This window comes from Neofelis nebulosa, chromosome 18 (genome assembly GCF_028018385.1).
Source record: "Neofelis nebulosa isolate mNeoNeb1 chromosome 18, mNeoNeb1.pri, whole genome shotgun sequence".
In the NCBI taxonomy this organism is placed as follows: Eukaryota; Metazoa; Chordata; class Mammalia; order Carnivora; family Felidae; genus Neofelis; species Neofelis nebulosa.
In genome coordinates this window covers 1994857-2007706 of record NC_080799.1, presented here as the reverse complement: position 1 = coordinate 2007706, position 12850 = coordinate 1994857, and the positions used below count along the sequence as shown (strand labels likewise).

Sequence of the window (12850 nt, the reverse complement as noted above, 5' to 3'; positions counted from 1 at the left end):
CACAGAGCGCAGTCCTGTGCACCGGACCGGCCCAAGGTGTAGGAGGGGTGGTACCCAGAGACCCCATGTCGCCCTGGGACAGGTGGCCTTGCCAGCTCCACAGGCGGCCATCACTGCTGTCACACAGACACGTGTCACAGCACGAGGACCAGTAAGATGGCGTCTTTTCCCTCCCACGTTAGAGAGGAAATTCAAACACTTACCAAGAAGTTTCAAGAACTGGGAGAAATTAAGAGAGAAGAAAAAGACGACCCCGTGGAAATGACCCCGGAGGTATGGCTCAGCTGGGCCCAGCTTCCTGTCCGGGCATGGTGGGGCTCTGGGCGGACGCGTGACGGTTCTGCTGTCTCTGTCCCCAGGATTTTCCTGGCTCCGACGTTGGCAATCCAGTTCCCTTTTATCGTCACCACTGACTTCCATAAATTGTGTGTGTTGAGTCCAGAGTTCTGAACTAATTAACCGTCAGTTAAGTGACTTTTTGAACTAGTATCCGAGTCTTAGCTAAGCTGACGAGTGAAGTCCTTCCCAGATTTCACATACACCGAAGGGTTGTCTGTTAGCAGGTGAGGAGTATGAGGAGGCCCTACAGGGGAAGGAGGGATATCTGGTGAGGACTTCCTGTCCCCAACCTTGCGTGTTTAGTGTGAGCTTCAGGCTAAGACAGAGAGCAGGCCTGACCCAGGGCTGGCGGGGGGGGGGGGGGGGGGGGGTGCCAGGTGCCTGCCACCAAATGTCACACATGTCCAGGTGTCGAAGGTGTGTGAGGCAAACGGCAGGTTGGAGGTCAGAGGTACGTGTAAGCAGCACAGGCAGGGACAGGTCACACGACAGATGTTATCTGGCCCCAGGAGAGCAGAGATGTGGGGTGCGTTAGGACTGGGCAAGGAGACAAGCCCCCCCTGAGGTGAGGTAGCAGGAGGACCCGGGCTAGCCGGGAGGCGCTGGTGACAGTGGCCGACGGGCTCGGGGGCACTGGTGCTTGCACGGCGGGCCGGGCACCTTGGACCCAGGGCAGTTTCAGTTTTTAAGTTCCAGCCTCTGCGAGAGCATTCTCCAGCAATGGGTGTCTCCATCGGTGAGAACAGGCCAGTATGTTGATTTTTATTGCAGACCATGAATCCGGACCCTCCAGTGTGGTAGGTACCAGGTTTATTTCAATGATCAAAGCAGTAATTCTTTTCATCTCCAAAACCAAGCGAGAAATCGAGAAATCGGTTTCCTTGAATCAGAGTCCCGTTGCTGTCAGTGTCTTAGGCCAGAAAACCGAGGAAAGGAAAAGCCGGTGAACCTGGCGGTAACGACACGTGTTACTGAGCTCAGGAAGTGCGGCCTAGGTTGAAGGGGCCGCCTCCCAGGGGAGCTCCCCAGGGGAGCACTGCCCCCGCCCCAGGTTTAGGGAGGTGGATGAAGACCTACCTGAAATCTGTTTATTAGCAACACGTTTCTGCCGACATGAAAGATGTCACAAGGCTGGACGTGTGGCTACGGACTTTTCCTCTAAACTGAAAGCCCGTTCTGACGAGCTTTGCCTGTATCGTGCCGCCTTCCCTGATCCCCGTCCTCCCTGCCCGGCTTAATCATCCTTTGCACCTTGAATTTCCTGCAGACCCCGGAAGAACCCCGACCTTCCCTTCCCACCAGCAGACCCTCTCAGCAGGACTCTGAGCCAGATACAAGCGAGGAGGGCTTCTCCCGGCCCCCCTCCACCTGCTCCGAGGGGCGAAGAGACACGGCAGCCAGGATCCTGCAGAGCCGGTGGAGGGTATACAGACACCAGGTGAGAGCCCACGAAGGCCCTGCCGTGGTCTGTGCCCCTGGGGCCCCTTCGACGCGCGGGCTCTGTGCTGTGTGCAGCTGGCATGTGGCAACGTGTGGGAGGGACAGCGTGGATACAGATGAGGACGATGTCTCCGGGGGTGAGGGAGGCACCAGCACCTGGCCCCACGGTGGAGGGAGCGGGTCCTGCGGGGAAGGAAGTGACCCGGTGCACACGGCGGCCGCATTCTGGAATCACCGCCCCGTCCCTCTGAGCACGGGCCGGAGCATGGGATCCACAGTGAAGCGGATCCATCTCGGAAACAACTGGAATTGAAACCCCCGGAGGAGCCCCTTTTCTGTGGCCGCCTGGGAGGAAGCAGCTTGGGCTGTGGGCCATTTTATTGTGACTGAAAAACCCGCCTCCGAGTGCGTGCGTCTCAGCCGGAGGGAGGAGGGAGGCAGGGGCTGTGTATCTGCCGAGCGCCTTTGTGCTTGGGGAGAGTGGGGCGAGGGGCCCAGGGAGCCCCCGTCTCATGGCGCTGTCTCATGGCCGTGGGGGGGGGGGGGGACTGGGGCCCTCTCCTAAGCTCCTGGGACGAGGGGGCCGTCTCCTTGCGCCAGCCGCATGGCACGCCCCGAGAGAGCTCCCCGGTTTTTGGTTTTGTAGAACACGGCAGGGTGCTTTCTCCCGAGGGAACCAACAAACCCCAGTGAGGCCCCTCCTTGCCTGAATATCAGAAGGCTGCCAGGAGGGCTCTTTAAGTTGCTGTTTCTTCCAAACTTGCATCACGAAAACTCACAGGACATTTAGAAGGGCTGGAAGACTTTTGGGCATTCCAGGAATTCTTGTCACCAACCCGACCCGCCCGTAGTCGACACGCAGGCACGTTTCCTTTCTATTCCGACCACTCCTCCCCAGCGCCACGTGGACGTGAGGTTCAGACGTTACGAGGGTCTGGCTTGCATCGTGTAAGCATGAGGACATGTCCTAGCGGACCGCAGCACGTGCCGTCAGATGCCCCAGGGACGCAGCAGTGACTCTGACGTCACCTGGTGTGGCCTCCATATTCAGACCTCTCCAGGTGTCCCAGGATGCCCCTTCACTTGTTGTCGGTCCCCTCTATTTCCTGGAAGGGGCAGGTTAGGTCCACAGGCTTGACTCGCTTCAGGTTGAACATTTTTGGCCAGAGCACCCCCCAGGTGGTTCCGGGCGCACGGTCTCCCTTCCCACAGGTGACACCGGGCGGTCCCACCACATCTAGCCGCAGGCACTGGGCGGTGCGGCTGCCGGCGTTTGCCGCTGTAAAGTAACGCCTTTCCCCGCTGATGAACCCATGACGTGCCTTTCACCGGTGGCCCCAGCAGCCTTACGCGCCTTAGCTCAGCCCTTCGTTTCGCATGGTTGCGGGATGACTTCAGATCCCCCCCTGCTTAGTGGCCGGCACTCTTCTGTAAAGCAGTTTTCCTGATCAGCTGGTCCGCAGAGCACAGCCCCGGGGCCTTCTGGAAAGGCAGGGTCAAGGCTCTGCTGTCCTCCCTCGAGTACTAGGTAAGCACTGATGGCAGGACAGGGAACTGTGTGGTGGCGGCTCCGGCGGCCAGAATTCCTCCCCCCACGCTCTGCGGGGCGGCGGCATCACTGCGTCTAAGAGGGATTACTGTTACTCTTGGTAGCGTTCAGCCCGTCCCACATTCGGTCAGTGGGAGCGCTCCGTCTGGCTCCGTCTGGCTCCGTCCGTCCGTGCCTCTGGTCTTGCTGGTGCACCCTTGCTTTCTGGCACAAGGAGGCGTCGCAGGCTCCCGGTCCTCCTCACCCCAGACCGGATGGAGCTCACCGTTTCCGAGGCACCTGCCGTGTCCACCTCGCTCCCTGCTCCCACCCACCAGGCACTGGCTTCCTCCCCGCTGCTCGCCCCTCCAGGAGCTGGGGCACGGCAGGCTTCGAGACTCATGAGTTAAATCCTTCCTTCCTTGAGGATTCTGCTTTAAAAGAACTCAGAATAAATGGAAATGCGCGTACCGACATGTAGGAACAAAGCATTTGAAAGGCCACTCGGTCGGAAACCAGAGTCCTGGGACCTCCCTCTGGGGTCCACTTGGTCTGCACGTCTCCGGCTCACGCTGGGGTTCGAGGGTGTCTGAGGCCGTGAGCAGGAAGGCCCTGGACTCGCCTGGAGCCCTCCCAGCCAGTGTGGTTGTGCCCCACACCCAGCTAAGCTTTTTTCTCAAGTTTATCATTTTGAGAGAGAGAGTGGGGAAGGGGCAGAGACAGAGGGAGAGAGAATCCCCAGCAGGCTGCACACTGTCAGTGCAGAGCCCGACGTGGGGCTCGATCCCACGAACAGTGAGATCACGACCCGAGATCAAGAGTCGGACACTTAACCCATCGAGCCACCCAGGTGCCCCGCGAGCTTTGGGGTGAGCCGCAGGCTGCCCCGGCCAGGGCCTGCGGCCGGCCACGGACCAGCACATCTCCTGAGTCAGAGGCTGTTTCCGCGGGCAACACGATTCCATCTTCTCTGTGTGTCACGGCACATTCCCACGCCTCCACTTTGCTCTCTCCAGGCTTCACGTGAGACGTCCTCACTCCCCACCCCGTGTCCCTGCCAGTGCTTTCCCGTGCTCGTCTGCTGCTTCAGATTTTCTTTGCTGGTCTCAACCACTACTGTTATCAAACATGTTTTTTTCCTTCCTCCCTCCCCCCTTTCTTTCTCTCTCTCTCCCCACTCTGCTGGTCCTCATACTCCATTTCCCTTCATCTGTCAAGGGATAAATCCTTTTCTGTAACAGCTGTGGGCTGTGCACTCTGATTAATACTGAAAACGAGCTGGTTAATGCACGTTTTATCGACGGTGGCCACGGTCCACCACAGGCACATGTATCATCCTGGGGTTCCCACCCTGGAAGGACCTGGGCTATAAAAATACGTATTCGTGGGTCTCATCTGTGCTGACTCTGGATCAGCCTGTCTTGGGTGTAGCTGATTTTTCTCAAGTCCCTGGATGCTTCTCACGACGGATCAGATTTGGGGGCCAGTGACCCAGACCCATGGACGGGGTCCCCTTTGTAATTTCTCCAGCAGGCAGTGCCCAGCCCCTGTGTGACCACCCAGAGAGGGCACCCGTGTCAAGACAGCTCCAGCCGTGGGGAGGGGCTTCCCCACCTGGAGCCGAAGACACGCACACGTGTTGATGCTCGTGAGACACTGTCTCACGGAGCTCGCTGCCACGGGCTGGCCAAGAGTCGCAGGCGACACCAAGGTGTCTCGTCTTTAACCGTGACCCGTCCTGAGAAAGCCGGCCGTCTAGTTATGGCTGCTGGCCCCTCGGCACTGTCAACCAGGCCGAGGAGGAACAGAGATGCACGGAGCCTCCTGGGGTGTGGGTGGCAAGGAGGGGGCTCTCTGTGAGGGGCGTGCCCTGGTACCCCGACTCTGCTCTTCCACCCATGGCGACTGTGGCTGGGGCAGGGGCGGGATCAGGAAATGAATACTCCTGTAAAAAATTCATCCTTGTGTTAATTCATGATTTATCTCTTTATTTCAGAAAAAAAAGGCCGTCCTGGACGAGGTAAGCAAATTTATTTCATCCGTTTCAAAATATGTATTTCTGCACCAGAGCAAAGTCCCAGTGGGATGTCCCAGGAAGCATCACGGGCACTTGGTTTCGTGAAATCAGACCAGCCCCAAGTGATATCAACATCAAATGAATATTTGGGTAGCTTCACACCTTCAAATTCATTCATTCATTCGTTCATTCAATCATTCCTTCTTTCAACACACTTTTCTCGGTCATCAGTTCGGAGTCAGGCAACCTGGCGGGCCCTCGGGACTCAAAAAAGATGTTGACTCAAACAGCAGATGGGTCGTCGCAGGTCAAGGTGGCAGGTGTGGTTTAGGGCTCGTGTCCAGGTGTGCTGCGGGGTCTGGGGAATGGGAGGGCTCCCAGGCTGAGAGGAAGGGCTCCAGGCAGAAGACGGGTGTGCAAAGGAGCACAGCCTGCCCGGGAGGAGACCAGGTGTGTGTGAGCGGCTGGACGCGGGCTGGGAGGTGCCGGGACTGACGGAGTCTGGGACCCGCACGGCCCCTTGCTGCTGCTGTTGCCTTCCCCACGAGCCTGTTCCCCACGCAGCCTCTGGGGTGACATGTCTTACTTGTTAAATAACACCCACCACCGCATAAGACCTGCTCTAAACTTGGAGCAAACTCCAAAGCTGTTGCCTGAACACCCTCCGTGCCACATGCCCTGGCGACCCCTCCAGCCCTGCTGATTCTTCTTTAGCCAGTCTGGAGGCTTCTTTAACACTCCTCGAAAACACCAGCATATTCCTGCCACAGGGCCTTTGCACTTGCTGCCCCTCTGCCTAGAAGGCTCTTCTTCCAGATACTTGCACATTTTGCCCCCTTGCTTTACACAGGTCCGTATCGAAACATTACCTCCTCAATGACACCCTCTCTGAATACCCCGTGCCAGCCATCACTCCGGCCTCGTGTCCTGCTTTATTTCTCCTTGTGGCTTTTATCCCTGTTTGATATTTTGGTAGCTTACTTCTTTGTAAACTGCTTGTCTCACACTGCAGTGGAGGTTCCGCGGAGGCAAAGACTGACTCTGCCTTTGGGCCACTATGTCCATAGTTCCCAGGACGCAGCCTGCCATATGGTAGGCATTTGGCAAATCTGTGCAATGAGTGGGTGAATGGGTGAGCTTGGGACTCCTCCAGGGACCCTGGAGCGCGTCTACCAGCCGGCCAGCCCGTGCTGTCGTGCTCCACTGAGGTCTTCGGTGCCGCCCCAGGCCCGAGCGTCCTCGCCTCTCCAGGCAGGTGCAGTGCGGCCGAGCTGTGGTTGGTGTAAGTCAGCAGCCAGCACCCTCAGCCCGTGTCGCCCGTAAGGAGCCCTAGGTCCCTGTTGTCCGCGTGTAGCGAGCCCCCTGGGTCGGTCTACATGTGCGTTTGCCTGTTTGATTTTGCCTTGATGAAGGTCCCCTTACCGCACTTTGTTGGACCTGTTTTTTTTTTTTTAATGCTTGTTTACTTTTGAGAGAGTGTCATTGCAAGTGGGGGAGGGGCAGAGAGAGAGGGAAACACAATCCGAAGCAGGCTCCAGGCTCCCAGCTGGCAGCACAGAGCCCATTGCGGGGCTCGAACTCACGAACCTCGAGATCATGACCTGAGTCGAAGTCGGACGCTTAACCCACTGAGGCCCCCCAGGTGCCCTTTGTGGGGCCTGTTTCTTAACCCTAGTTCAGGACGTCTGCTTTACCTTGCCCTCCATAGGGACAGAGCAAAGGTGTTAGGGTTTTTTTTGTGTGTGACTGATTCTGGAAGCCTCTAGGTATCTAAACACACGATGTGTCAGGACTCAACGTACTAAGCGTGTTGTTCCCCTAAAATGCCGTGATAGCCGAAATCCTTTGTCACACTGTGACGTTTTCACCCAGGGCTGGTGGCTGCTGCCCCCGAGACCCACGACCCTGACTGCAGAACTCAGCAGAGCGTCCACATGTGCGTCTGAAGAAATTATTTAAGTTCAAAGGATAAATAATTCCTTTGCAGCAGTATGAGATCGTGCTCTACCCTGCTTGATTTTGTGTTTTCTTCATGCTTGCTTGTTTTTGAGAGAGAACGAAAACACGGGTGGGGGAGGGGTAGAGAGAAGGAGACAGAGGATCCCAAGCAGGCTCTGTGCTGACAGCAATGAGCCCGACGTGGGGCTCAAACTCACACACCGTGTCATGAGCTGAGCTGAAGTCGGACGCTCAACCGACAGAGCCACCCAGGCGCCCCTGCCCTGCCCGCTTTTGGAAGATGTGTACGGAAAGCATGTGGTGTGGCACAGACTACCCAACGTGGAAACCTAACTACTGTAAAATATGGACACACACTGGCAGCTAAGTTTATTAGCATCTGACAGATGATGTGATTTCCCGCGAGATCGGGCGACTGTGCCTCTCTCTGCCCAGACGATGGGTCTGTTTCTCCCTGGGGGAGACGCTAGGTGAGTGACGGAGAGGCCGTGGTTACGCAATAGCGAGAGAAGTCACTTCTCTGCTGCTAGGGCTTCTCCCTCTGGATCCCCCTTCCTCCGCAGCTGCCACCTCGCAGGGGAATTAACGTCTACTTCCCTCTCCCCGTTCCCTGCCAGGCGGCTATGGTGCTTCAGGCAGCGTTCAGGGGACATCTAGCGCGGGTGAAGCTGTTGTCAAGCCAGGCGTGTGCTTCAGAACCCCCCAGCCCGCCCAGACAGGTAAGCCCCGGGGCCGGACACAGCGGCCCGCTAGCCGCCCTCTCCCCGTCTCCGCGTCTGGTGCCTCACCCACCGAGGCAGCACGGCATCTTCTGGTCGCGGTGTCCTACCTTGCACCTTACTGTCCGTCGCGGGGCGCATCGGGCCAGGCAGGCTCCAGGTGGATGGAACGTCTGGTGCCTACGTACTAGGTACACGTCCGTCTCACGATTAAGGTATAATCTTAACGCAGTAAAGATAAGCGTCTTCCTACTCTATGAAAACAAAGACACCCGTTTTAAGAATCTCCAGAGTCTGAGAGTCAGGAAGTGCTAAGCACACAGCACCCAGACGAGCCACCCCGAACGGGGCCATGCTCGCACCTGGCTCTCTGAGGGCCAGGCGGGGGCCCCTGCCACGCTCGCTGTCATTTTGCCGCAGGACCCTCCGTCACCACGTGTTCCAAGCCCCACCGCCCAGGCCCAGGGCAGCCCGGGACAGGAGGAGGCCATCACCGCCATCCAGTCCGTCCTCCGGGCGCACCTGGCACGGGTCAGGCGCAGGTAAGTCCGACCGGCGGGCCCAACTCTGTTCTGTATCCCTGGGAAACGCCGGCCACAGACACGGTGCGGGGAGCTGCCCGTCCAGGTGGCCGGCCCGTGGTGCCCGGGCACGGGGTGTACGAGCTGGGACCTTGGTTTGTCACCCGAACAGAAACGCCCCGTGAGGAGTTCCTCCTGCCTGTGCAGTGGGGGTAACCCGTGAGTTCTGGCCTTCCCGGAACGGCCCCCCCGGGTGGGGGAAACCGGAAGAAGGGGCCGGACACCGTGGGGTTCTGGTACCGGCCACTGTGTAGGCTGGTCGGCTCGTCCTAACACATCGTCCTTGTTAGAAGAAAATGTGACATAACCCCAGCATTCAGGAAGGCGCGGGCGTCGTCAGAACCCTCCCAGGGCAGCGCTCCCTCTCTCCTTCTCAGTGGCACTGTGGCGCCAGACCCACGGGGGCACCGGCTGCAGAAAGTCACAGCCCCTCCTAGCTGTTGTGGGGCGAGGGGGGGGTTCTGCACCGAGGCGGGGGAGTGTCCCTCAGGAGGGGGCTGGGGCTGTCCTGCTGCAGGGCTCAGGCTCCCTGCCCCTCCTCACTCTGCCCTTCCTCTCCGGTGTCGGTTTGGGTTCCTCTCTGCCACAGGAGAGCCAGGTGGAGCCCGAATCTCATGGTTCTGGTTCCCCGTGAACGGGGACGGCCAGGGGCTCCACGCGGGTCGGGGTCCATCCCGGCACGGCCACCACGGCCGGTGACCGTGTCCGCTGGGACGGAAAGGCACGGGAGACGGTGGGAAAGGAAGGCGTCTGGCCCTGACCCTGGCCGTGCACCAGCCCTGCCGGCCTCCCGCACATCCGTGAGCCCCGCCGTGGGCCTCAGCCCACGGGGGTGTTCTGTGAAGTCCAAGCGGCTGGCCTCTCTCTTGCAGCGCCGCCAGTCAGAGAGCCGTCACCGCAGCCCCCAGAAGGAGGCAGCCCGCTCCGGCCACACACAGCCAGCTCTCCTCGCCACCCTGCCCGGCCCCTTCTCCTGGTAACGTCACTTCAGTTTCAATTTCCCCGGCCCTCTGAGCTTCCAGCAAAGAGATGCCACTGCCCGCAAGCGTGGGGTGTGTGGGCCCGTGTGGGGGCTTGTCCACTGTGACCGCCTACCAGCAGGGAGGCTGCATCGGGGAGGTCCTGGATCTGGAGGCGGCCCCGGGGTCAGTGACCGTGGCTTCCGGGCACCTGCGGGCTACAGAGTTGGAGCTTCGTGCCTCGTGTGTCTTTGGTTTTTATCCTTGGCTCTAACCGGAGCTGGTGGCTTCCCTCCTTTGGACCCATGCTTTTCCTGTTTGTTGGTTTTAAGTTAAGCTTTGCGTGTATCTGCTTTTCGGCCTCATCAAGGCCCCCAGACAGTGCAGAGATCCCTGGGACTGACAGGGGCGCCGCACCCCAGCAGTGAGGCCCGGTCAGCTCTGCCCAGCTGTGGACGTGGGGTCCCGGGCAGGGCCCGTCTCCTCGCATGTGAGGCGGACGCCCGGCGAGAGCCTGGACGTTGCTTTCAGGCCCCGCGATTCCGGCCTCCCCTCCCCCTTCCTCTGCTGTGACTTGCTCGCACTCGTACCGTGATGCTGCCGATGAGCAAGAAGGCGGTGCTGGGAGGTTTGGGACGGTCACCGGAGCAAGAAACGCAGTCTTGAGGTCCTGTTAGTGAGGGCCGAATGCAGTCACCACGTGACACTCACGTGGGAACGTTTCCAGCGACTTTTCTGTCCTGAGCTCGTAGGTCACAAAGATGGAGTCTGAGGACAGGCAGGAAGCGGGGCTTCGTGTCAGGAAACCTCAGCAAAGGAGGCCAAAACTCGGGTGTTGGGGTGCAAAGACGGGGGGGAGGGGACGAGTCCTGCCCGTGTCCCACGCCGGCCGCGTGCAGGGCCGGCACTTCTGGTCTGCGTGTCGTTTCAGGTCAAGAGGACAGTGAGGCGAGTGGCGGGGAGACCGCGGAGGGGCCGGCGGCCAAGGACGAGGCTCCGGGGAATCCAGCAGCCCTGCAGCCCCGCTGCGGTGAGTGGGGGCGACGCGGCCTTTGGGGAGCTGGGTCTCGGAGAATGTCCTGAGGAGCCAAGGGCTTGCCACCGTGTCCGCCCGGGAAGTCACCACATGGGAGAGCGGGCTGCGTCCCTTGCAGTCGCTCAGCCCGGGCTGTCGGGGCTCGCGGACGTCGAACTCTGGTGCCCCACAGGCTCCGCGTGTCAAGAGCCAAGGGCAGCAGCACCGGGATGCCCTGTAAGACGCGGAGCCGGGCGGGCCGTTGAGAACCCCCGGCCCCCTGAAGCCCCTCCTCCTGCGGACGGTGTCGTCTCCCGCCGAGGGGCGTTACCGCACACGCGGCCCTCGGTTCCCGGCAGGGCCGTGCGGCCCTGTTTGGTCCAATCGTGACCGTGTTTTTGAAGATAACCTTGGAAACGGATGTTTGAGCGTCCTGAGGCTCTCCTCTCAGATGTTCTCTGGAAAGCGCCAGAGGCCAGCTGTGCAGTCACACGCCTCGGTGCGGCCGAGCCTGGCTTCCTTCCCGCTTTCCCCCCGACCGGCCACCGGCGACCAGCGACCGGCCGTCCCCTTGCCCCTCACCCGGCAGAGTGCGGGCCTCCCTCCCATCCCTCGCCCGCATCAGGCCCCTCCTCAGGCCCCTCGGGCGCAGGCTGTCTGCACCTGGCGCCCCCTTCCAGCACAGACGGGATTCTGGAAGGCTGCTGTGAGTGAAGAGTGTGGGGGAGGGGCCACCGGGCGCCGCGTGCCCGTCTCCCCAGGTGGACGTGCCACCAGGAAGCGGGCTCTTACACACGCAGCTGCCGCCCAGGCCGCGGGCTCGGGGCGCCACGGTGGGGGCGGCCCTCAGAGACCCCCCAGTCGTGCTCCGGCTTGCTCGCTGTCGGCCAGCCTCACCTTTTGCGGGTGTTTGCCTTTTGGCAACGGCCCAGGTGTCCAGAGCTGAGCTCGGAGGCTGAGGTGGTTTGTGGCCGTGTGACGCTGACGCCGAAGGTCGTTCCCGCCCTGCAGGGAGCAGGCGCTGTGCCAAGTGTCCCAGACTGGCGGCTGGGGCGCGCCCCGGCCCTGAGCAGCTGCGGTGACAACCCCGCTCCGGTTCCTTGCAGGGCCGTCCTCTCCCTCGGGACCGGGACCCGCAGACGACGGCAGCTCTGACGACTCCGACGAGATCGTGGTGGCCCCGGCTGTGGCCCCGAGGAAGGCCGCCTCCCCGCCCTAGGCTCCGGGCCTGCCCCTCACGCGGCGACAGCCCTGCAGGGAAGCTCGGGGTTTGGAGGACGAAGCATGTCCTAGAGGACGTGGGAACTACAGTTACGACTGGAGAGTATTTTACCTTGTTAGCAAAGAGCTCCGTGCTCCACACACACCTCAGCAGCCTGGTCGGTGTTCCTCTTGCGTTGGTCTGGTCGCCTGTTGGGTTGCTTGTTCAGGGAATCCTGAATGATCTCGTCTCCGGGAAGGGCCGGCGGCGCAGTTTTCAGTGTCAGACGGACAGACGCTTCTGCCCGGGACGGGCCAGCCGGGGGCCCTGCAAAGACGCAGTCTCGGCAGCCGCTTCCTGACCTCCGGCCGTGAGCTGGGAACACCCGCCTCGTCTGGAGCCGCGCTGACGGCACCCTGTTCCTCTCCCGCCACCGCCTTCTCTGGCACCATGTGCTCTGATCTCCACCCGGCAAGTAGGTGAAGTACTTTCTGGAAGAGACAGATGTGACAGACCCCTGTGGCAGGATACGGCGTCTCCAAGTCTCGTGAGACACGAGGACGTCGGGGCCCCAAGAGGGGCTCATGTTCCTCAGGCTCCTCCTCCTGCCCCTCTCCACGCAGACCTTCCCCCACCATCGTCCCCACCGCCGGGGCCCTGTGCCCAAGAGGTGCTGTGCCCAGGAAGGAGTCTGGCGAGACCCTGTCACTGGGTAGGCCAAGCCTTAAAAGGCACCAAACCCTAACCAGGAAGTACCATCAGGTTTGCCTTTGAGAAGTGCAGCGGCACAGCTGTCCCCAGGCCCCGGGCAGGGCAGGGGTGCTGGGCTCACCTGCGGGCCGCAGGTGACGAGGGTGCCCCAGGCCCTTGCTGCGTGCAGGCCCCGGCTCCCGCCCAGCCTGTGCCACACAAACACAGAGCTCCCCCCTTTGTCTGCAAGGTCAGCCTTTGTTGATGAGAACGAGAAGAGCCTCAGGCTCGCGGTGGGGGCGGGGGACATCAAGGGCGTCTTAAGAGCCCCGTGTCCCCAGGCCAGGCGTCCAACTCTCCACAGGTCCACAGGCCACACAGCTGCGTGAGGAAGCTCACTCT

The 12850-nt window shown here is 60.7% G+C and overlaps 1 protein-coding gene across 8 annotated transcripts in view; it reads left to right on the top strand.

Annotated features, from left to right (window-relative positions):
• IQCE (IQ motif containing E) overlaps positions 1 to 11928 on the top strand; it is a 40755-nt gene extending 28827 nt beyond the window's left edge. For all 8 annotated transcript variants that reach the window (XM_058711826.1, XM_058711828.1, XM_058711825.1 and 5 more), the window contains 8 exons: positions 183 to 273; positions 1607 to 1777; positions 5304 to 5327; positions 7901 to 8002; positions 8423 to 8544; positions 9456 to 9559; positions 10474 to 10572; positions 11664 to 11928. In XM_058711826.1, coding sequence (XP_058567809.1) covers positions 183 to 273; positions 1607 to 1777; positions 5304 to 5327; positions 7901 to 8002; positions 8423 to 8544; positions 9456 to 9559; positions 10474 to 10572; positions 11664 to 11776 — 826 coding nt within the window. In that variant the 3' untranslated portion in view covers positions 11777 to 11928. The remainder of the gene's footprint in view (positions 1 to 182; positions 274 to 1606; positions 1778 to 5303; positions 5328 to 7900; positions 8003 to 8422; positions 8545 to 9455; positions 9560 to 10473; positions 10573 to 11663) is intronic.
• Positions 11929 to 12850: the final 922 nt, after the last annotated feature.